At 36.7% G+C, this 25,601-nt stretch overlaps 1 protein-coding gene across 1 annotated transcript in view; it reads right to left on the reverse strand.

Moving 5' to 3' along the window:
• Positions 1–1,537: 1,537 nt before the first annotated feature.
• Positions 1,538–25,601, reverse strand: part of si:ch211-57n23.4 (immunoglobulin superfamily DCC subclass member 3) — a 24,326-nt gene continuing 262 nt past the window's right edge. Inside the window, exons 1-14 of the mRNA XM_056249654.1 lie at positions 25,548–25,601; positions 18,569–18,880; positions 17,173–17,317; positions 16,965–17,095; positions 16,612–16,749; positions 15,829–15,987; positions 8,539–8,704; positions 6,983–7,233; positions 6,522–6,686; positions 6,043–6,231; positions 4,739–4,855; positions 4,535–4,661; positions 3,670–3,805; positions 1,538–2,646 (exon numbers count right to left, since the gene is read on the reverse strand). The exon at positions 25,548–25,601 is cut by the window's right edge and continues 262 nt beyond it. Coding sequence (XP_056105629.1) covers positions 2,551–2,646; positions 3,670–3,805; positions 4,535–4,661; positions 4,739–4,855; positions 6,043–6,231; positions 6,522–6,686; positions 6,983–7,233; positions 8,539–8,704; positions 15,829–15,987; positions 16,612–16,749; positions 16,965–17,095; positions 17,173–17,317; positions 18,569–18,880; positions 25,548–25,593 — 2,178 coding nt within the window. The 5' untranslated portion in view covers positions 25,594–25,601 and the 3' untranslated portion in view covers positions 1,538–2,550. The remainder of the gene's footprint in view (positions 2,647–3,669; positions 3,806–4,534; positions 4,662–4,738; positions 4,856–6,042; positions 6,232–6,521; positions 6,687–6,982; positions 7,234–8,538; positions 8,705–15,828; positions 15,988–16,611; positions 16,750–16,964; positions 17,096–17,172; positions 17,318–18,568; positions 18,881–25,547) is intronic.

Genomic DNA, 25,601 nt, shown 5'->3' on the forward strand with positions numbered 1-25,601 from the left:
TTCTTTCAAATTCAACATAAGGATGAGAGTTTTAGTCTATGGAGGGGCTGTTTGAACTGCAGTGATTGTGGGCAAACGTTTCACACTCATTGTGTTCAAAAGGTCAACCTGAAGTAGAGTAGAGCGTCTTTAAGAAAGCAGTTTTAAAGGATGATACTCTTGGCTAGATCATCATTTGCTTTCTTGATGCGTATCAGTGAAAAAGTCAAGTTCTTTGGTTCCATTCATATGTTACTGTATAGACATAGTTCCCATGACTCTTTCTGATCTTTGACCTCTACTGACCCCAGGTTTGACCTATACTGTTAGCCAATCACAAAACACACATTTACATACATAAACCGTACACTCGTGTATGTTCCTGTGCTTTGGTAATGAAGTGTTACAAAATATAAAGGTTACAAATGTTAAATATGAAAGAGGTATTTGGCATTATTGTTATTCTACTATTTGGCAAGTTCAACTCTATTATCGTAAAGAGGACACAAACGTTCCTGTTCTTATATCAACATATAAAATCTCCTTGAAAATATATCCCATTTTCATTTGGTTATTATTTCAATGTTAAAAGGTTTTCAAACTAAAATCCTACAGTTCAATGTCAAAAGGGGGAAAATGGGGAATTTGACTATTAAGCTTATTATTCACTCTTAAAAATAAAGGTTCTTTATTAGCCTCGGTGAAGAACCTTACAAGAACTTTCCCATTCCACTAAAGGTTCTCTAGATTATTAAAATGTTCTTCATACTAAGAAAATAATGGTTCTTTTAAGAACTCTGAAAGGTTCTTTGAGGAACCACAAATGGTTATTCTATGGCATCGCTTTGTTTTTAAGAGTGTTTCTGTGAATAGGTTTGTTGTTAATTAAGTAGTACATTTTATTGCAACTTCCCCTTTTAACATGAACTGCAAAAACGTCAACACAATGGCTTAGGACATGGGTACAAAGACAAATGAAAACCTTAAAAAATTGTACATCTTTGGATATCATAAAGCTTGGTTTTCATATCAAAAACATTTTTGGATAATCTGCTGCCATGCCTGTTTGTTTGGGGAAGAGAGAATGCGGCGGTTTCTCAGTAAACCCGAAATCAACCATCATCTCGCAGCTCCTTCAAGCTCCCATGGCAACCGATTTGGCATCTGGAGAAAAGACCAGTTGGTTTGGCTGAAAAGAATCACTTTGGATAAACATCCTCTCGATGCCATCACATATTCCTTGGTGGGAAAAACAAAAGTAGCCTAAGCTTTTGGTTTAACGGGTATCCACATGGAAAGGCCCAAAAATATCCCATTGGGTCCATACTTTCCATGCAAAAACTTTTCATGTCACATTCTCCGAACAAAACGAATCCCCCCTCTCTTCCTGCTCTTTCATCATTTTCTTTGGAGTTTAGCAGCATCAGAGAGGAATCCTTCGCAATGGCTTGACAGGATCCAAATCATCATATCCAAAGCGTACGATGGATGGACGTGGAGAGAATCGTATCAAAGGTGTTTTTGGAGCAATGGCTGAGCACACGTGTCTCTGGACGATGATGAGGTAGGGAAGGGTTCCCAGACAGCTTTTGTCTGCTAAGGCAATATTTGGAGCGGCTAAGGTCACACTCTCCATGGCAGTCGACCAGATGGGCACCTGAATGCAGGTTCTGGAGGCAGATGGCACAGGCACTGGCAGTGGGAAGAGTAGCGGGTATCTGGACATTTTTTGGCTGAGGTAGGCATGCTTTATCAGCAGGGACTAAAGTTAGCCCAAAATAACATTCTGAGGTAGCTATCTTTGGAGGTATACAGCTTTTGGTGGGTATTACGAGGGATAGGAATAGGAATCCATCACCTTTATGGTTCCTCTGGGGTAGCCTGCCTCGAGGCATGTACGGTGAAACATACAACAATCAATTTATTTGAACTCGCACAACCACAAGCGAAGGCAAAAGCAAGGCCACGTTATTAATCTTGGTATATATCCGAGCTAAGGCTAACAAATGGAACAAACCTCTGTTCCCTGTAATCATTTCAACTGAGAATATAGCTTGTTTTGTAAATCATGTAGTTCGATAAATCTTATGTTTATCTTTTGTGTGTATTTTATTACCACAGGACGCATTGCAAAGGGAAGTTTTGGTTTTAGCAGAAAGTCCTTTGGTAATAAAATACAAAGTGGTTTTGGTATTATTCTTTGTTTTGATTTGCTTCCATTGTGTATTTATGCTCAGAAAGAGTGCCGTAAAACTATTTGCAACTTAAAAACAGTGTTCAGTATCTCCTAAGGCTATCATTTGGTGTTCTTGTGCGGACACGTCGGCATATAGATCTTAAAGCAGTGAAGCTTTGGTTCTTTAGGGAGGAAACGAGGAAACAAATGGGACGGGCTCACTTAAACTCAATTACAGTAGCAAAACACTATATGCATTTTTGTAGATACTTTACACCCTTCAACAGTAGCAGCAGTTTAAGTGACGGCCAGGGCATGATAAATATGGATTAAAGGGGACTTTGGTGGGCAGGCTAGGCAGAGGAACCACAAAGAGCGAGATCACTGAGGCAGTGCTAGCCTGTGCCTGTGCCTGTGCCTGTGCCTGGCAGACTGGACGAGTGCTGCTCAATAAGAACCTGGCATTGGGTCTGGCGATCTATATTAGGAACCTGAAAAAGAGAAAACAGCTTTTAGTATGATATGCTACCTTTTTAAAAAACCCTGACAAGCAGAGCAGACAACTGCAGTTTTCCATTGCAGTGCACTCACTGAGGCCCTGTTTACACCTGGAATTAAAATGCGTTTTGGTTGACAAGTAGACGAGGGAGACACAGTCCCGTTTACACCTGGTGTTTTAATCTGTCTCTTATGCCCACTTTCAAACACTTCTGTCCTGATTTCTTTAAGGGGAGGGTCTTTGGGCAGGCAAATGTATGGGTTTTTTCAGATTTTTTGATCTAATGGATGAAATAAGCTCAAGCAATTTACAAATGAACGTGCCCGGAGATGACGGAAAAACACACGGAGAGCAGCAGCTTTAGTTTCTGCTCTGACAGCCGCAAGACCTCACTGAACGTTGTGAGTGTGTGTTAGAAATCAGGAATAGTGAGAGAACATTGTGCTTGGTACGTTTTTCATCTTCAACCTAAACTTGGGTCTTCAGCCAAAATACATAGTTTAAATAAAAAATAAATAATACAAAATAAAGTTTAAATCACGTCTAGCTAGAGCGCTTCCTATAATGTTTATGCTTTAAGTCAGTAGGTGGTCTTTTGTGTCTGTTTGAACACATGATTCGACCACATGAGCATTTGCACTATAAAGGCAATCTGGTCAAATGCATTTTCTACCTTTGGAAGTGATCAAAAGTGGACAAGCTCAAAACGTTTTAGACCACGTTTACACCTGTATTTAGCGTCGTCCACTTGTGATCCAATCGATCAAAACGCATCTTAATACCAGGTGTAAACAGGGCCTGAGATGCTAAAGTATTGTTGCTGATGATATAAACTCTGATAACAGACAAGAAAAGGTGTAAAAGTGTTTTGGCAGCAAAACAACCTTCCTGCTGATCAAACTGGTGAGTCACAATCTGTAAAAATAGACAATCTGCTAAAATAGACAATCTGCTAAAGACAGCTTATTCTCAGTTATAATGCACTGAGAAGCTAGACCACAGATGATAGTCTTACCGGAGGAACTAACTCAATGCCTTGAGCAGGCCGTGTTACTCCCTCTTTTGGGATGCCATTGCTTTGAGAATGATGTCCTCCATCTTCGCCCTGTGGCACAGACCAGCTGTCCTGAGTCCCTTTCCTACAGAGGAAACTGAGACAAAATTTAAATGCATTTATTAATGTATTTATATCATATTTATTAAACTACAGAAGTGGCCAAAAGTGATGTCCGGCCAAGAAAAATGGACATCTCGGATCCTTTATTCAAATATTATTATTTTTTTTTTAAAAAGATTTTGTAAGTATATTGCTAGTTGTGCTTGGAGTCAATAGTTTTATTTGTGATAACACAATGAAACATGCCAAATTGTGCGACATTATTAATTATGAACAAAACAAGAGAGAACCAATGACATTTTAATAACTGATTATGTTGTAGTCAATGCATGCCTTTTCCTGTGAGCTTTTTGTTTTTCTATGCTTTTTTGCATATACAAATAATTTTGTCAGATACCTTAACTAAGTTTAGTGTTTTTTTCTTCCCTCATATTTAAAATATTTAACAAATATAAAATATTTTTCTTATATTTGAATGGAAATTGTAGTCATTAAAACACTTTCTCTCTCTCTCCTCTCTCTCTCTCTCTCTCTCTCTCTCTCTCTCTCTCTCTCTCTCTCTCTCTCTCTCTCTCTCTCTCTCTCTCTCTCTCTCTCTCTCTCTCACTTTATACATATATTTATAGATAGATAGATAGAATTAATATTTTTAATATATTTTAATATTATAATATTCCATATTTGTGAAGTGAATTAATAAGCAAATATTTGTAAAATTTGTGCATGTAGTTTCATGACATCATCTAACCAAAAGCTCCATTACCTGCGCCGATATCCGAACATGAGGAAGAGCACGCAGAAAATGATGCAGGCCATGCCGATGTGGATGCCAATCACAATACTGCTGACCGAGCTCTCTACACCCCTGCAGTTACAGTGAGTTTCCTCTCCTGAACCACAGAACATGGTCATTATACAGTGCACTTCAAAATAATGAACATATGTGCCAAAGCAAAAGCTGCTTTACCTGCTCTGGTTTTAGCACTAGTCCCGTCCTCAGCCAGTGACACCAGTTTCTTTGAACAGTCACTCTCTCCATTGCCATTGTAGGCCACCAGTTTGACTTCATACACAGCGCCAGGGTCTATGGGGAAAAAATTTAATCGGTCAGTATCGCACACACTGCAAATCAATCAAAGATACACATGCATTCGTGTCTAGGTCTAACACATATACATTGAGCTGGTTTTGTTGACTTTGCAGTCAGTCACCATAGAGCTATTGATCAGCTGAGTCATGGGGGTTGAGGTCTGGTGTAAAACCCACTGGCTATTATGCTCCTTTTACTTTGGCACCTTTATTTGTTCGTGATGTACGATCTTGCTTTCATCATCTCAATTTTCACTCCTTTCTGAGTTTCCTGAAACTCACACTTTTTCACGTAATAGTACTAAGATCTATTCTTAGAGGAGTGTTTGTTCTCTAGCACTATATACTTCAGAACATTTCAACTATCACTGTACAAACATAATGGCTTCTCCAGAGGTGCTGAAACAGGTCATTTAGACTGAGTAGAGAAGCGAGAGAGTTTTCAGTATAAAACGTCAAAATAAGCAGGGGTAGATGAAATCTGATGGCTTTTTTGTGCTGATTATGTGGGAAAATTCTACAGGGATGTGTAACAAAATAAGAATTGGATTGTACTAAAGTACAGATGACAATAAAGCTCTTGACTTGAAAAGTAGGCATATTTATACACTGAAAACAGGGTGTTTTTATTTATTATTTTACTGTTTGATGCCAAACAACCAAAAAAAGTGGTGATTCACATTTGTCAGGGACCCCCTTCCAAAAAATATAAAGGTATATATAAATAAACATTTTCAGTTATAAAAAAATTACACAAAATGTATTATAAAGACATGTTTTTTTTTGTGCTAAATTAAATAATTGGCTTTTGTTTTTATTGTACAAATTTTTACAGTTATTTTAAACAATAAAACAATAATTATTTAAAATAAACTATATTTTATCTATCAGAGTAATGTTATATAAAACTGAAACACTTTTAGATTTTGTATTGCACTTTTCACACTAAATATAATTGCAAAACAATATTAAGGTTTACTTTGAAAGCCTTAAAACATGCTCTCAAATTTTCTGCAGGTGCCAACAGCCAATTTGAAAACCTATGACTTAACATATATTTCAAATTCATGAATTAAATTGCATTTGATAAGAAAACAGCAAACCGTATGGCGTCTGCAAATATATATTGCATCTATTGCTGAATCAACATAGTTTACACAAACAGAAACTGTTATCCCTCACCGAGATGAGAGAAGGTGTGAGCGTTAACATGGTATGGCAACTGAATCGGCCCCAGGATCTCTCCATGAGGAACCCTGCGGTATGACAGTCGGAAACCCTCCGTTTTCCCAGGCTTACTGGGAAGCTCCCATAGGACCTGGACTGCAGTGCTGTTTATTGCTTTGGTGAAAAATGTAGGTGGACTGGGCACTAGATGGGAGATAGAGAAAGAAAAAACATTATAATCAGCTCAGAGGAATAAGGAACACTGTCAAAGTTAATTCTGTTGAAGGGAAAAAACATAAGCCGGGTGGGCAAAAAGGAAGCCATGCTCAAACATCTGTGACAAAACAGGGAAAGGACATATGTGTGGACAGAGGGAGCTAGAAATGCTGACGTGGCTCAGAGAAGAGACAGCTGGGGAGATGGAGGAAGAGTTTGAAATTGTAGTGGCCTAAGCAAAACATGAACCAAACAGCATCCAGTGTGTAGCTACATACCGCCCCCTAGTGTTGTGGAAACCACAGTACTGGAGCGTTCACTGGCACCCAGAGGAGAGTAGGCCTTCAGGTAGATGGAGTAGGTGGTCGCAGGTTCAAGGTTTGTGAGGTCATGCTGAAATGTTGTCTTACTCACTGCCTCCTGTAGTTCTTTACTCTCAGGCTCTGAAAACAAAAGTGTGGTGCATTAGCCATTGGTTGTATGGAGTGGGGGTAAATTAAGCTCAATCTGCTGACGTCCCAATCGTGTTGCATTGTGGTTTATGGATCTGCTTTACTGAATAGTAAATATTGAGTAGACTCAAAATCGAGGAGTCGAGGGTCTGTCCATTTAAACTTCCTTCCCGCCAGCGCCAACTTGATAAAGTTGGGGATTCCCCCGAGGGGAAGTGCCTTGGGAAGTTTGCGAATGTATGTCTGAAGTGGAGTTAAACGCAGCCCAGAACTCCAGAGGCACTTACCGCCATACTTGCGGATGTGCAGCACGTATCCGATGATCCCGTCCGTGATTTCAGCCGGCGGCTGTGTCCAGGAGAGCTGCAAGGTGGTTTTAGACAGAGCCGTGGCTTTCAGGCCCTGAGGGGAATCGGGCAGCTCTTTGGCCAGGGAAACAGCCAGACGAGCGCTGGCCTGGTTAGTGCCGGCCGAGTTTTCAGCGATGCACTGGTATATGGCCTCGTCCTCTGATGTGATGCGAGTCACGGCCAGGGTGCTAAAAACAATAACAATTATTTTACAAAAATCTAAACTGTGAAGATGTTGGGACCTTGTTAACATTTACAGATATTGCACATTACAACAGGTGAACACTGACATCTAGTGGACAGAGGTTGGTAATGACACCAGAAATTTTCATAGGTAAATTAACCTTTTTATATTTCTGGGGTTCTCAAAAGCTGAAGTCGTCATAGTTCGGTAAACTTCTATAGTAGTGAATGGGAGATGACTGCAAATATGATTTTTGTATTCCCATTTGCTCTAATAGCAAAAGAAAAAATCCAAGACTTTTTCAAAAGAGGGAAAAAATATCGAGAGATTTCTTACGTTGGTCAGAAGAGAGAAAGATGTCATATTTGCCGTTCTTATTAGAAACAGCATCGCAGCAGTCATTTAATGCCAAAGTAATATAACGCAAAATATAGAATGTGTATTACATTTTTTAAACATGAAAATACTAGAAATATTTACTCGATTTGCAATGTTGATTACTGTGAAAACGAGTCATCACAGTCTGTGAAAAGGGTCCATAAAGCAGCTAAAATATTGTTTTTATATTCTCTTACAAAAAAAATAGAAAACAGTTAAAGAGAAAATAAATTTAGAAAAACAAAAACAATAAATTAAAAAATACAAAAATCTAAATATGCACCTAAACATAATTTTTTTTTTTTTGTGTGTAATTTATGTTTATAGGCATGTGTATTTCTGAAGGTTTTATGGCTAAGTGTATTTCAGCTGTAATTTTGTGTATTCCTGTTGCAATTAATTAAATTCAGACTGCTGAAATTACTGTAAGTTAATTACTGTAAATTATTTTGTAATTATTTTGTAATTTTGTGTATTCCTGTTGCAATTAATTAAATTCAGGCTGCTGAAATTACTGTAAGTTAATTACTGTAAATTATTTTGTAATTATTTAGTAATTTTGTGTATTCCTGTTGCAATTAATTAAATTCAGACTGCTGAAATTACTGTAAGTTAATTACTGTAAATTATTTTGTAATTTTGTGTATTCCTGTTGCAATTAATTAAATTCAGGCTGCTGAAATTACTGTAAGTTAATTACTGTAAATTATTTTGTAATTATTTAGTAATTTTGTGTATTCCTGTTGCAATTAATTAAATTCAGGCTGCTGAAATTACTGTAAGTTAATTACTGTAAATTATTTTGTAATTATTTAGTAATTTTGTGTATTCCTGTTGCAATTAATTAAATTCAGACTGCTGAAATTACTGTATTTCAGCAGTAATTTTGTGTATTCCTGTTGCAATTTGTGAGTCTCCTAACTGTGTGTACCTGTTATTGTTGGTGAGTTTGACATTGTCACCAGGCGTGAGTATCTTTCCATTCTTCAGCCATATGATGTGAGGTTCAGGAACACCCTGAGCCACACACGTGAACACTGCGCTGCCCCCTGCTGCCTTCGACACAGACTGCGGCCACTGCAGGAACTCTGGAGGAGCTGAGAGAGCGACAGGGTTAGCATTCAAGTTAACTAACTCAAACAGTGACACCTTACTATAAGGTTTCATTGGTTAACATTAGTTAACATAAACTAATAATGAACTGCACTTCTACAGCATTTATTAATCTTTGTTCATTTCAACATTTACTAATAAATTATTAAAATCACATGTTGTATTTGTTAACATTAGGTAATGCACTGTGAACTAACATGAACAAACAATGAACAACGTATTTTTATTAACTAATGTTAACAAAGATTAACAAACAAATGTATTGCTCGTGGTTAGTTCTTGTTAGTTAATAAATTAACTAATGTTAACAAATGAGACCTTGTTGTAAAGTGTTACCAATAAAACTAAAGCCATTACTTGAAATAAAATAAATGTTAACTGAAATATAATATTAAAAAACTTAAACTTATTTTATGTCAGCTAGCTGCCAAGAAAACAGTTATTATTTTCACTTAGTCTAACTTGATGTACTAAAATAACTAAAACTAAAATGAAATAAAAATGACTAAAAACTATATAGGCATATTTAAAAAAGAAACCCAATACACATAAAAAAAAAATTGCTAAAACTTTAACAAAAATTTAAAGTAAAATATAAAAATTAAAACTATAATAGTCTCAATTATACCAAAAAAACAACAACAACAAAGATATTTATTCATTTAACCAATTTAATAATGTATTTAGTAACACTTTCCAAAAAGGTCCATTAGTTAATGCATTAATTAACTAAAGTATAATCACTATTATAAACATATTATAATTCAGTATTTATTAATCATTGATAATGTAGGTAATAAAATAAAAAAATTCATAGTTCGTTATTCAGACCCATTAAATAAAATTAACACAAACAAATTTTGATTTTAATAAAGTATTAGTAAATGTTGAAATTAAGATTAATAAATGCTGTAAAAGTATTTTTCACTCTTAGTTCATGTTAATGAATACAAATGTTAACAAATGAACCTTATTGTAAAGTGTTACAATTTAATTATATCAAAACCAAGACAATGATATGAATAGCTTTAAAATATGTCTGTTTTGATCTAAAATAAAACTTTAATTTCAGTTATGAATGTGAAAATATTACGCAGCACAGACAGTATGATACAGAGACAAAGCTCATTTCAAATGAGAACCAGAGATACATTTGTTTAACATCAAGACATTCATATTTTACCAGTATATGGCCCTTATAAAATGCACTCAATTCAAAAATCAGATCTTGAACTTAAACTCTAGTTTTGTGCTCTCTATCGGCCGCTCGTCTGGCTCAGCGTCACAGATGCAGGTTCATCGCTCCGCTTGACACCTCTTCAGTGTCCGCACAATGGCCATGCATATATGTAGAGCTCTCCAGACCCCAGGACTATGCATCTCATTGATCTACTGACACCCACCACAACCAGACACCCCCAGACCAAACCCCTTCTCCCTGGGAAGAGGGTCCGAAGTGCTCTGTGGAGGTGTGGAGGGTCATAGGTCAAAGGGAACCCTATTTCAATAGAGAGCTATTAATCAGGCACCGATCTTTAAAACAGCGAAGCTCCCCCTTCAAAAGAGGTCAACATTTCTAAAACCGTTGGACAAAAATATAGATTTGGCAGATCAATATGAGCCGCACAGAAGATGTTTAATTGGGTTTCACAGCTGATTGTTGTTTTTCATCATTGTGCCCTGAATAATATCTAAAATAGAATTAAAAATGAAAAGATTTCTTTTAAAATCTACTTCAGAATCAATTGATAAGGAAAGTAAGTTCACTTAAACTCTAATAGATAAATAAATCAAGAGCGAAAGCATACTTTTGAAAAGATATGGGCACCTCTTTTTTTTTAATACTTTTTATTTAATTATTTAATTTATTTATTTATCATTATTAGTAGTATTAGTATTTTTTTTCATTTGATGTTTAAATGATAGTATATATTTATATATACTTAAATATATATATAAAAATATTTCTAGTTTATATATATATATATATATATTAGGGCTCTCAAATGATTAATCGTGATTAATCACATCCAAAATAAAAGTTTTTTTTACATAATATATGTGGGTGCACTGTGTATAATTATTTTAAATATATAAATACACACACATGCTTGTATATATTTAAGAAATATTTTCATGTATATACTGTATATAGATTTATATATAATTTTTATTATATATAAATATAAATATTTTATATATAAATAATATTTTTTTCTTCAATATACATGCATGTGTGTGTATTTATATATATATACAAAATAATTATACACAGTGCACCCACATATATTATGTAAAAAAAACTTTTATTTTGGATGTGATTAATCGTGATTAATCATTTGACAGCCCTAAAATATATATATATATATATATATATATATATATATATATATATATATATATATATATTTTATTTTTTAAAACAGGCACAAAAAAAGACTTAAAATGCATAAAAACTGAGGTTAGAAAACCACAACAAGACATCAAGCACCCCTATAAAAACATAAAATTCATCATATGGGTCCTTGTAGGCCTGAAATGAGAAATGCAGCCTTTAAAAACACTTCATTGGGTTCTGCTAAGACATTAGGGTCAAAGTGAGCAGTGGGAGGGGCTGGAGGGGTGTGTTTAATGAAACTATAGCAGGGCACAATAGGACAGAGGTCACTTCAGACCTCCAGACGCAATCTGAATGAACAGCGGTGTGTGTGTGTGTGTGTGTGAGGAGGGGGTGTCATTCATCAGCCACGTCATAGTGGTTCTCCTCTCTCCCAAGAAGCACTTCACACTTGAACCTGAGTAGAACTGTTGATGAATAGACATCCTTGAATAGAAATGTTTTAAACTGAGGACGGACTAAATAAAGGCCTTGAGAGGGATCCGATACATGCTGCATCTGTCTGGCATCTGATATACACAATTGGCTAACATTTTGGAATAAAGATTAATAAAGATAACTTTTTTCCATTTTAATGTATTTTAAAATGTGATTTATTCCTCTGATCAAAGCTGTATTTTCAGCATCATTGCTCCAGTCTTCAGTGTCACATGATCCTTCAGAAATCATTCTAATAGGATGATTTGCTGCTCAATTATTATCAATCACTGGTGCTCAAGTATTAAGAATAGTTCTTATTATTCAATCAATGTTGAAAACAGTTTTTGATGCTTAATATTTTTGTGGAAACCGTGATGCTTTTGATCAATTTAATGCATCCTTGCTGAATAAAAATATTAATGTCTTTTATAAAAGAAAACGGACTTACCCTTAACTTTTGAATTGCAGTGTATCACAGTTTCCACAAAAATATTAAGCAGCAAAAACTTTTATCATATTAATAAGAAATATAATTTTATTCAGAAAACTGTTATTTAAATTTGTAATAATATTACGCAATATTACTGTTTTTACTGCATTTCTTATCATGCAGCCTTGATAAGCATAAAATAATTTATTTTTTTTTATGTAAAAAATGACTCCAAACTTTTGACTGGTAGTGCAGTTGAGCAGTTGAGCTTTATTATTAGCCCTGATTTCCAAAAATGATACTTTTCTACTTTGCACCATGTTATTATAAACATGTTTAGCTGTGGTATAAGCATGAAACTTATTCTTTTAGCAAAAGGTTTTCACATTATAACACGTGTAGTCAAAAGGAATAATCAAAACTGCTCTTGTTCTATTTCCGTCAGGCTCAAGCATTTATATGGCATCTTAAAAAGACGAATTAGTGTTTTTAGTCTGACTGAAATCAAACTTCTTAATTACATGTAAACGAATAATAAAAGTCAGCTATAAACAGAGCTCACGCACACATAAAACACATGCACATGTCGATCTGTGACTGTTTCAGATGGATTTATAATTTCATGACATGCAATTTCCCTTGCCTGCAAAGAGGAAGCAATCAGAGTACAATTAGATAGCAGCATCAGCTTTCTGGGGTCTGTTTTCCCCTCAACTAACCAGCTGCGTCTTTACAACCAGGGTCAACTGACAGCATCAGTGTCCAATCCACCTCATCTATTGATCAGTTATTCTTTTAGCAGGTTCTCAGATCCTGACCTTGAATCTGATCAGCTATTCCTCCTCATTCGTTTCATTCTGTTGTGTGACTTGTGCAATCAATTATTATTGTTGAAAAACATGGCTGCCTCTTGATGTGTAATACTTTCATACGCATAACAAAATGAACTAATTCTTGAGAGCAATCACTGGATTTCAAGCCCATGTTCAATATGAATGGCTATTTTTGCACTTGCTATGATGTGTATGGCATACATTTTCAGGTTAAAAATTTCAGCTGAACCAGTCAACACCCTTTCATTTTTTCATATTAAAAATAACCCAGGGTGAAGACAATGGAAGGGGTTCCCTCGATACTGTCATAGTCCCTCTCTTGAACTTCGTCACCCGTTGCCTGACCACCAGCTGGCCTCGTAATGCTATGGAAACCATGGGGGAGGGTCAAGAAGGACCATCACCCGTCCTCATTTGAGGACCATCCATTCTGCTTGCCCCGCCCTCGCTGCTTCATTACCTGTCTGTCAGAGGAGACTCCGCCCCCTCCGCTGGCTCTCTACTAGAGCTTCCTAGGCCAATGTCAAAGGTGAGAAATGAGAGGGCAGAGGTGAGAGGGGATACCTCGCCCCTCCCAAAACATACACACACACACACTGCTCTTTGCCTGTCTACCCTTTTGTTCTCTATTGTCCACATCCTGGCTCAGCATCTGTCCCAACCTTCACGGGTGTGTGAAAGTGCAGACCTCACTTCCACAATGAGCTGAGAGTCGGACAACAACCTTTCATAAATAGACCTGAACTTGACTAGGAGGTGCTGATTTTACCTTTGTGACAGGCAGACAGACGGCACAGAAGTTATCAAATGTGTGACTAAAATATCCATAATCCCCTTTCTGCTTCTTCTATCTGAATTTCTATACTTGTTCATCAAGTAAAATATCAATTCATAATACATTAACTAAATAATTAACAATATTAATACATTTTACAATTTGTTGTTCATTGGCAGTTGTGTTAATGGTAACAAATTGAACCTTATTGTAAAGTGTTGTTAATAAAGCATTTTTGAGCAATTCCTTGGCATGGAATTTCTCTTTCTCGTTACTCTAAATTTCCATTTGCATCATTGATCTGACTTACTTAACAAGGCTTTTCTCAGGGTGTATTGGGAAGGTTTTTGGTTTCCATTTTGGCGAAATAACCTAACCTAATCTCTTTGTTCCCATCTTACACAAAAAAGTGGATCAATAAATGAATCAATACATTCAAGATTACCTCCCCCAAATGGCTTCACTGCCAATTCTGTTGTAAAAGACTGATAGGGGTGACTATTGATTGATCAGGCTTAAGCTGGACATTTGGGTCACAGATAGAGAAAGCACACCTGGGTGCAATTCCAACAACAATTTAACGAATGAACAGATGCATAAGGACAAGAGTACAAGAGGATAATCTGCATTATCTCAGGAGCAGATATTCAGAGCTTTGATTATGTTTTTCTGTCTCCTGGCCATCACTTTTACTGTGTAAGATGTTAAAATACATGATTATGCTTATGTTCAGATGAATGAGAAGCATAGATCTTCACAGCTACTGACTGTGTGGTATTAAATATGACTTTTGTACTTCACTCTCTAATGGATGATTTACCCATTTGTACTTCACTCTCTCATGGATGATTTACCCATTTGTTCTCATGTTGTCTATTCCTAAAGACCCCCAGTGTGCAGCTACTTTGAAGATAGCCAATAAGAGGAGCACATTTATCCCTCAGGGATATATGATCAGGTTGAATGTACGGACAGTAGCAGGGTGATGGATGAGCTTTGTCATTGGGGTGTTGAAGGGGGGATATCTCCTAACAGCTGACTTCATTACACAAGCTATTCCTCTCAAGCCCAGCTGGACAGCACCAGCAGGCCTCAATTACCATAATGGTAGTCAGAGTCCCACACCATCAGACCCAGTACAGAGTGAGTGAGAAAAAATAACAAAAAGGGCAGAGAGAAGGGAGGGCCTGAACATTGACTTCTCCTGCTGTGCTGACCAGTCAGCTTACAAGGGTCATGTTCAAAACCAATTCTGCTTGACGCCTGGTCATCATAGCACCCGACAAATACTTCATACTTTCATTATACACACACAAAAGATAATATGCTTGCTATGTTGTGCTCAGTGAAGTGTGCAAGTAATACAATTACTGTAATAGTGGTGCTTGGTGAACTTGTGTCACAACAAATCAGGATTAAGCGGTGTGGGGTCAGCTATTACTTTCCCTATGAGTTTGGACCATTTATGAAACACTGAAGCTAAAACATATAGTTCTGTGATTCAATACACTACCTTTCAAAATAAAATTATTATCAAGGACGCATTAAATTGATCAAACGTGACATCAAATACAAAAGATTTCAAATCAACCCTATTTCAATCAACTTTCTATTCATCACAGTTTCCACATAAATATGAAGCAGCACAACTATTTTCAACATTGATAAGAAGAAGAAATGTTTCACCAAATCAGCATATTAGAATGATCTCTGAAGGATCATGTGACACTGACGACTTTGTAATCACGTGAATAAATTACATATTAAAATAGAAAAGTTATTTTAAATTGTAAGGTAATACTTTTTTTTCATGGTCCACTTTAAACATAACTGCAACTACATGTCAACTAGCTCTCATTAGAGTATTAGTAGACTGTCTGCTTAATATCTACTAACTCTTTATTTTGATGCTCCTCAACAGACATTATACTGACTAGAAGAAACTTTGCAACTACATGTCAACTTATTCTACTAACCCTAACCTAACAGTCTACTAATACTCTAATGAGAGTTAGTTGACATGTAGTTTCAGAGTTACTTATAATTAGCAGAATAGACTTTCAAAAACATTTTAAAAATCTTACCAACCCTGAACTTTTGAACAGTAGGCACTGTAAATGATCTTTAATCTGACATAAAAATGCCAAAATGAAGAGGAATAATAAAAAGGATTTTAAGCCTGAGTGGAAGATGAGTACTATTAGTCACAAAATAATATCTTTGGATTTCTGTTAGAAATCCAGTAAGGTTACCTTGCACGACCAGCCTGCCCAGAGCGGTACGCCTCATCCTGGTGCCGGGCCGGTTGGCAGCACACACATATACTCCAGAGTGCTGAAGGGAGACATCTGAGATCATCAGGTTCCCCGTGCCCAGCACCTGTATGCCCTCCACTCCGATCGATCGGCCATCTGATGGAAATGGATAATGAGAAGGAAATGAATTACGAGGAGAACAGAACTAGAGAACAACTAAGGGTGCGTTCACACTTGTAGTTCGTTTTTCTTGGTCCTTTTGGTCTGGACCAAAAAAGAAAAAGATACATTTAGCCCTGGTTCGCGTAGTGTTCACACTGTCTGAACCAAAATCTACAAAACAAAAACGTATATTTTGCGACGGAACTTATTGAACATCCAAAACAATGCAGTGCTGGACTAAATGAACTGAACTGTAATGGACAGCATCGGGACTATGACGAGAAGAACCAGGTATTCTTGAGCATTCTGTCCTTTTCAGGATCGCATCTTGTGACATCACGTCCTGTTTTGGGTTTGTTTACATGTCTTTGGATCGTGTTGCGTTCATATTTCAGTCGAACCGCACCAGAGTTTGACTGGAAGAGGACAGAGACCCACCTATTCAGGGGCCTCAGTCCGCTTGTTTGGTGTCACCAGGGTCCGGATGACAGCGTTCACACTTATTCAAATGAACCGCACTAATTCTTGCAACAGAGCAATCGCACCAAAGTTCGTTTTAATCGCCACGTGTGAACACACCCAGTTATCCTTGGACAGTTTAAGTATGAGGATTCCTACCAAGTCTACTCCAAGACACAATCGGGCGAGGGTTTCCGGTGGCGATACACTCCAGGATGGCGGTCTGATGGACGGTAATGGTGAGGTTCTGTGGGCCGGACAGGATGAATGGTTCCTTATAGGTGCGAGGGACACCTCCTGAGCATTGAGGAACAAATAAAGAGATGATAATATTAGGATGACATTTGACATCATGACATTCGAGGTAATCAATGTTCTGGTTGTGTCCTTCATCAAGCCACATGTTCAATACAAACATAATTTAGGCCTTATTTACTGGATGAACAAAGTTTAAGGTTAAAGGTATGTACATGCAATCTGGGGTGTTTGTCAGATCAAGGTTGACTACTGACCGGTTACGTTCAGATAGGCTTCATGGCTGTAGCGGGTGTTGGCGATATTGGTGGCGACACAGCGGTAGACGCCAGCATCTGATTTCTTAACTCCTGTAATCTGCAGAATACCCATTGGGAGAAGTGTGTACCTGTGGAGAAAGAGTAACACGAATGAGCAATTGTGAGGAACAAAATAAAGAAAGACTGTTTGCTAGGACCATGTTACCTGTCATCAGAGGTTCCAAGCACAACACGGTCCTTCTCCCAAGTGATGTTGGCCTCAGGAATGCCATTGACCTGACACTGGAAACGTGCAACACCTCCCTCATCTACTGACATGGACTCTGGGTGAGTATGGAATTTAGGGAGAGCTGTGGGACGAAGAGAATTGAGTGAGATATAATCCATAGAAATAATAATTAATATCAGTTGAGTGAGATATGTTCTATTGTATATTCTTTTGAACGTTCTATTCATCGAAGAATCTTGATAAACAACATGTATCACAATTTACACAAAAATATTAAGCAGCACAACTTTTATAACACTGAAGAAGACTGGAGTAATAATGCTAAAATAAATTCAGCTTTGCATCACAGGAATAAATTATTTCTTTTTAAATATAGTAAGATAAAATTAAAATTGGAATAATACTTCACAATATTTGTTTTTACTGTATTTTAGATCATTAAATAAAAAGAACAAGAGGCTTCCTTAAAAACATTTACAGAAATATACATTTAATAATAAATATATATAATTTTATATTTACATAATTGTATTATATTAAGCATACACGTAATAAAACTGTGAGGTTTCAGGGTATATTCTCTTCATGATTTTGCGTGTCAAGTAAATGTATCCTATTTTGAAGATATTTGTATATAACATTTGATTATTTTCTAGATATTTCCTAAAAAAAAACAAGATAAAAAAATTTATTTATTAAAAGATTATTTTGTGGTGTAACAATTATTCTGGTAGCATTTTAGTGTACAGTCCCGTTCCGCATGTACATACTATATACTTATTATAGTAATTACAATAACTTGGTAATAACTAGGTACTAGTCCAGAACCTACCCCTAAACCGAATCTTAACCCATAGTTACCTTATATTACTCAGTACTTGGTAAGTACACTGTAAGTACATTGCAAGTAAGTACACATTATTCTTACTTTCACATATGTGAAGTTACCATGATAACTTGATATTGGCATCTAAAATGTTGATTTTCATTGGGGATGTAGGATGAGGGGCCAAGAAGAGCATTGTGGTCTAAATAGCCTGGTCGTTCATATAATCAATAGATAGGGGTGTTAGAAGAAGGGCCTCCCAATGAGAGTTCATTTCCATGGTAACGTAGTACCTTCTGGGGAAGCATGTAGTGACAACTATAATTCTACAGGATTATCACCCACCCTACTGCTTTTATAGGACCAAAGGGACAGCCAGAGGAAGATGGGAAAGGATCGAGTAAAAGCAGAGACAAGGAGTACATTGGTGCTGCCACTGTGTCACTGTATTTCTCACATAAACAATTAAAAGTATAGGCAAAGCATATGATTTCATATCATAGTGAATTTTTCATTAGCTGCCCATGTTTCTCCTCAGTCACTCACATGCGAGCTGCACACGGGCCTTGCGGCTGACCAGCATGCCGTCGTGGTTCTGTGCAGCGCAGTAATACTCTCCAGAATCGCTCGTATCTCCATCCCGTCTCTTCTGGAAGCTGTGGATCAGGAGCGTGCCGTTGGATAGGATCTCCGCCCGGCTGCCTACTCCCGGAAGCAGCGGCGCTCCGTTCTTATGCCACGTCACCGTGATGGGACCCTCACCTTCCACCCTGCAGTCCAGCATCAACGGCCTGTCCCGCACCGCGATCACATCGCTGGGCTGCGTAAGGAAAGCCAGCTCAGATCCATTACACAAACCTGCAAGTGAGAGAGGGATAGAAGATGGGTCAGAACACAAATGAAACAAACCCTAAAAGGTAAAGATTGCATGTAAAATAAATGGTCAGAAATGAGATTATAATAATAGTTATGTGTATTAAACGATTATATATAAGAAGAATGGTGACAGGTTTAAAATGCACTTAATATTCAGCAATATTATCAATTTGACTGCACTGACACTAATGAATAAGAACTAAACTGAGCTGGAGAATGACAGTGTCTTCTGTAAAGCTGCTTTATAGTTGAATCGAAGCTGTTTCATAATTGATGAAATCTGCAACATGAACTGATCTGAGCTGAATATTGACACTATTACCTTCTGTAGATGAACTGAGATTGCTTCATAACTAATGAACATTGCAACATTCACACTGTTATTGAAAAAAATGACACTTGTTTTTTAGAGCTGCTTTGGAGCTTAAATTCTATTCATATTTGTACATTTGCAACATTAATACTGTTGGTTTCTTGTTTAGTACTGTGAAGCTGCTTTTGAAACAATATTTATTGCATAAAGCACAATAGAAATAAATGTGACTTGACTTCTATAGACATTAAAGTTAGCATAATTTTTAGCTACTTTTCCTTTTGAGTTTATGATATGCATGTTTTTGTGTTTGTTGCATATGTCTGTGTTCTTTGTCACCTCAAGACTTGGAAAAATACTTTCCACATCCATAACTTTCCATATCCAAAAAACTGCATTTGTGTCTCAGGACTGACGTCATTGTGAGCTTTACCATCTAAGCATATCTGCCTATTTACTCAGTATCATCAAACCAAACCTGGTCATCACAATAGAGACAAACGCAATGTAGCCAGTGAAGCATAGAGAGCTGCATGCGACAAAGCCAGAGTAGAAGGGATGGAGAATTAGGGTGAGTTATGGGGTCAAGTTAGAGGAATCTCTTTTGAATAAACCCACCCTGATGACAATAGGCCTGTGACGACACCCAAAAAAACAACTCTCGGTAACCACCAGGAGCCTTCTGCACCTCTCTCAGTCTGGACCATCTGCCCCCCACTTATACAAACCCCCACCATCCCAAACAGCCCAGCGGTCACATTTTCCTTTCAGTCTGGTTCCAGGGTGACTTTCCCATGCCACTGGCTCACCCCAGTCCTCTCTCATTGTCAACTCGCTACATGGCCATTCCACACATCTTCTGTGCTTTTTATATGGAGAACTCCAGACCTAAAGCAACCTTTAATGTGACCTCTGGAGATGGCCGGTGTCTCCAGCAGCTGTTATGTTAAAGAGCACAAGTCTGCTCTTGAACTTGCATTAGATGAGATGTGAAGTACCTTCCTTCAGCATCTGTTAGATGGATATTATAACCTACCCCCCATTCAGTATGCACTAAAATATACAAATTTCTGACCACTGGGTTCCTCGAACGCCACCTGCACTTGATCATGACAGCCATACCATGAATGTCAAACGAGACTAAGAGTCTTAGTCATAGGGATAGATCAGCTAATAATTTTAAAGTCTCAGTGTGTTTTTGGACCCCATTGGCTTTCATTGTATGGACAAAAACAGTTCCTTAAAATATGTGTGTGGAGAAGAAATAAAGTCATACAGGTTTGGAATATAACAAATAATGACATAATTTTCATTTTTGGGTGAACTATCCCTTTTAAGTGCATCTAGCTGCTTATTATTTGACATATTTAGATTTATGTAGGTCATTTAGAGCTGTAAAAAAAGATGTGTTATGCTTATAGGGATGAAAAAATATATCTGTACTACATTGACAATATTTGAGAATTTAGCAATTCTCTTACATATTGGTGTGCTAATACTGGATATTTAATTGTGCATTTTTACCTTTAAATTACCTTTACCATCACCTAATGCTTACTTAGTAAATCTTTAAAAACACCAACAATGTAATAACACTGTGAAATTTATCTTTAGCAAAACTTTTTTTTTTTATAATGTACATTATACGGTGACTAAATTCACTTTTAGCTTTTAAAATGACTGTAAAATGAATGAATGAAATGAATGAAAATAATTTAAAATGAAAATAAAATGATTTTAGATTTAGGTTTTAGATTTTTTAGTATAGAATGAAAATAATGATCGGTTTGGTCCAGAACTATTAAGAGTGTTGTTTCTCTCTAATAAGGCTGCCTATTCAGAGTGCGAACTTTAGAAAACCACTGCTGCAAAATCTGACATTAACAATGACAACATGACCATATAAGCTCAAGCATCACTTGGAGTCATACCTTGGACAATATCAAAACTGGAGTCCATAAATATATAGAGCTATAAACTAGTCTTCCACTGAAGGGAATATCTGGGATGCTCCTTTCGCTCCCAGTTAACTCACACACTGAGCAGATGTAGATGGGACGGGTCTGTCTCTTCCTCTTTCAGTTTTATGAGGGCTAGCTTACATCTGACCCTTCCCTGGCTTACTGCACCCGAAGTGTTAATGAAATTCAGAGGTCCCAGGGGAAAGGGGGGTTATGTCACACAAGCTGGATTCAGAGATATAGAGTATAACACATGGGCCTAAGCAATAGGTATTGGTGTAAAAATATAATGTTTTTTTTGTTTTTTTGTTTTTGCTAGATACATCCAATTTAAAAAAAAAGGAAATGTGATAGCAGGGATATAAATGGACTTGATCTTAAACACTAACCATCTTAGAGAACAATAAAATGTATTAATATTCCACTTTTGTAAGAAACAGGTTTTATGTTTCTGCTCACCTAATCTTTTCATTAGAGAAGTTTGTCATTATAGCACACTATTCTAAGATCTCCATGGTCTCCACAATGGTGATGATGGTGCATAGGGTATGTCGATTATAAAGTCTAATAACCCTCTACAACCTGCATGAGACCCGGACAGAAGTGTGATTAAGAGCTCAAGTTTGGGGATAATTCAGATAATTCAGATGAGAGGTGGATAGTAATGGGGTTTTGGGGGGCTTGTAGACGATGAGCTGAGCAGCAGGAGACCCCCACCCATCCCCACCCCTTGAGCTGTGACCTCGGTCCCTAAAGGGTCATGAGAGAGTTGGTGAAGGGTGGATGAACAACGTGGGGCCTAAGGCACACAGCCTGTGTCCAGTCACACACACAGTCCCAGCCCCCAATTCGGGCCATTGTCCCCAGACTAAGGTTGGACCTGAACTTCACAAACTATTGTTGGAGGCCAGACATTATTCTAATGTCCTTCGTTTCTAATCAGAGTCTCTGAAGGGTCAATGAGGCAAAGATCTGTAACACTCTCACCATCACTTTACCTTACTATAATATAATATAATATAATATAATATAATATAATATCATATCATATCATATCATATCATATCATATAATATAATATAATATAATATAATATAATATAGTGTATGAATGAAAATGTCCTTAAAACTAGGGCTGCATTTACTTGATGAAAAATACAGTAATATTGTCAAATATTACCACAATTTAACATAACTATTTTCTATTTTAATATATTTTAAAATGTAATCTATTGCTGGGATGGTAAACCTGTATTTTTTAGCAGCAGCCAAACTGTGGTACTTTTCCCCCCACAATAGAAAATTCATTTATTTGAAGCAAAACTTTTTTGTAACATTGCAAATGTCTTTATTTTCATGCAATTAATTTTTTTTTTTAAGTCTTACTGAACCTAAACTTTTGAATGGTAGAGTACATATACATAAATCTGCACATGTCTGTTTTATAGCTAATCTGAGGAGGAAAAAAATAGTCCAAGGATTTAGAGCTGACACCTACAGAGCTACAAGACTCAGGCTAAATATTCTAATATTTAATGCTCATTATCATTTCTATAGCATATGAGTCTCTGCTTTGTCCAGAGAAGATTTTAGCATTACTAAAACTGGCCTGCCACTTTGAAAAAGTGATATATGCCTTTGAAAGAAATGCTTAATGCATATGAACATTCACAAATTCTTCTCGCTCTCTTTTTCTCCCATTATATCCATGGCAGCAGCAGCAGGAGATCTAACGTAAACAATAGCTGAATAACTTGGGGGAGGAATTGTAAAGAAGCTGGGTGGAAAGGGGGGATCACGCTGCTCAGGGTGGGCTTCTTTTGACTCCATAATAGGAGTTAAATTCTCCCTGACTACAACAGCCACACGCTGTCTGCACAAACACTCCTTTGTGTTGGTCATTTGAGACAAAGTTGTCTTTTGTTTAAACACTGATTGCCATTAGGTGGCATATGCCAAGTTCAAAGTCATGCAAACACACTTAAGAGGAAACAATCCCCTGAAGTTGAACTCCACCCTCCTTATTAACCAATTAGCTTTTTTTTGTGCTCTACTTTTCTCTCAACAAGTATCTGACTCCAGTTTTTAAAGAATGTTTTAAGATGCTATTTTTCATAGATATAATGGTACTCAACCAAATATATGTCTTTCTATTAATTAGATCATGTCTGTTAGGTCAACAGCTTTTATGAAAAAGTCTTTCTCAGACATGAAACCTTTGGGTAAAATCAATAAGCAATACGCTCCAATTGCAGGGGGAGGACACCCCATCACCATGGCCTCAGGTCTTTAATTATTGGGATAAGGACCAGAAGGGGGTCCAGGGCTTCCATTAAGCCAATTTATTAATGGAGCAACCAAGGGTTAAAATGTCCCTCTGCTGCAACATGTGAGTTTTAATGCCACTGTTAGTTCCTCTTTGGCTTGATGAACCCTGATGATTTTCTTTAACTGAACCACAGAGTTTTAAGGCCTCTATAAACAAACTAATTTTGTGCCACTTTGTATTACAGGTTATTACGGCAGCTTCATTACCATGAGGAAAGTGGATATTGCTTCAATTAGAGCAATGAATGTACAGACTGAATTGGCTCTAACCTAAAGGTAACAAGGACACATGATCACTCACAACTTCTGTGGTGATCCATTGGAGATGGAAGTTATTTCGAGTATGGATTTAAAACTCCTAACTTTGTGAAGATCAGGTCCATGATTTGCTTTAGCAGTGATAGAGACATCGGCCACCCACTGCAGTCTGTGCACTCTATGTGGATTAGCTGGCTGGGTGTCTTGTCAGAATTAGCAGTATCCTATGTTTATAGGGAGATGAGGAGTCTGTGGCAGGATTATTCAGGCATGCACACACATAAACCTCCAACAGCTTTAAGGCGATTTTAAATGTATCGCTGCTTCCCAGTAAGGCTGGAGCAGTGTTATGGAGATCAGGGTGTTGGGGTCAAAGGGGGTGGGGAGAGGTGGCCACTTTTGTCTCCTTGGCTCTCTTTTCGCTCCACCCGCTTTGGACCACTGCGCTGTCCAGGAGAGGGACCCCAAAGGTTAATACGACCCAAGGTCACCGCAGCTTCTCTGTCCGTGGTCATCTGTTCCCCCCCTCCTCCATGAGACTCCCAATCTCCTTCTGTTCAACTTTCCGACTGTTTATTTATTATTCCACAGGAGATTTATTCTAAAGAACACATGATCTAACCTCATGGTAATAGCATCTGGTCTGAAAATAAACTGTTTTGATCCTAAGTCAAGTCATTTATTCTCTATATTAATATTCGAGCTGAACATATTTTTTTGTTTCTTATAAAAGCCTGAATAATTGAGAAGAAAAAAGGTTTGATGCAGGATTTATATGATTGCTCTACCCTGATAACTTATATTTTTATATATTTTATATATAACTATATATTTTTCCTTATATAAGAAAGATTCACTTAAATAATACATTAATAAGATAATCAGATCATACAAATTAACCTTTTTGCATTGTGATAAAAAAAAATCTTTTTCATATTCCTTCAACACTATATTAAAAAAAGGTTTTTTTTTAAAACATTATAGCAAAATCTTTGACTCCTTCTTGATCCATTTGACTTGGCATTTCTACTCTATTTTATGGGTTTGAATTTAACCAGCAATTAAACTTTTGTTACAGTGACTGGTCATAAAATTAACTCTTAGTTGAATACACACTATTGGATACTAATGTTTAGTGTATGACTTTAAACACATTAAACTAAATACTAAGCATCTTCATAATTATACTCTATTCATCAACATTACAGTTTTAATATGTTCAAATACACTGAAATTTAAAAGGTTCATAAGTTCCCTATTAGGTGAGAAACACCCTGTGAATAGTAATTTAACAAAGAAAACAGCATAGAGCTGGAAGATAGTGGATAGTAAAAGCTGAAATGACTTTTATGAACTTTTAAAAGATGCTTTGTGCACCAATAGCTTGTCCTGCATTAATAACGAAAATCTACAACAAGAGTGTTTAAATAGTTAAAGGCAAAACAAAGCAAGTAAAATATTAATAAATAATAATAATGTAATATTTGAATTAGCTTCATAATTTATTAATTTAACGGACTACTGGGGACATATATCCAAATAAGAGAAATCAGACAGTTTGCAGGCTATCGTAGTCTCGTCAGAAAAAAAGTTATTATTTTGATACAGAACTCAAAATATGATATTTAAATCTCTCGTCAAAGTATGCTTCTACGGTTTTTTTGTTTGTTTTTTAAGAAACCACATGGAAAGCAAAGTGCCCACAAATAGGTGAATATTAAACAAAAATGACTAAAAGGCATATGCTACCATATCTTAACCATGTAAAAATTAAACAAGTTTATACTCACAAGAACCAACAAACGTCAGGTAGGTCAGTAAAATCCTTGGCTTCATTTTCCTGT

Source organism: Rhinichthys klamathensis, unplaced genomic scaffold (assembly GCF_029890125.1).
Source record: "Rhinichthys klamathensis goyatoka isolate OS25496 unplaced genomic scaffold, OSU_Roscu_1.1 h1tg000060l_1, whole genome shotgun sequence".
Taxonomy (NCBI): domain Eukaryota; kingdom Metazoa; phylum Chordata; class Actinopteri; order Cypriniformes; family Leuciscidae; genus Rhinichthys; species Rhinichthys klamathensis.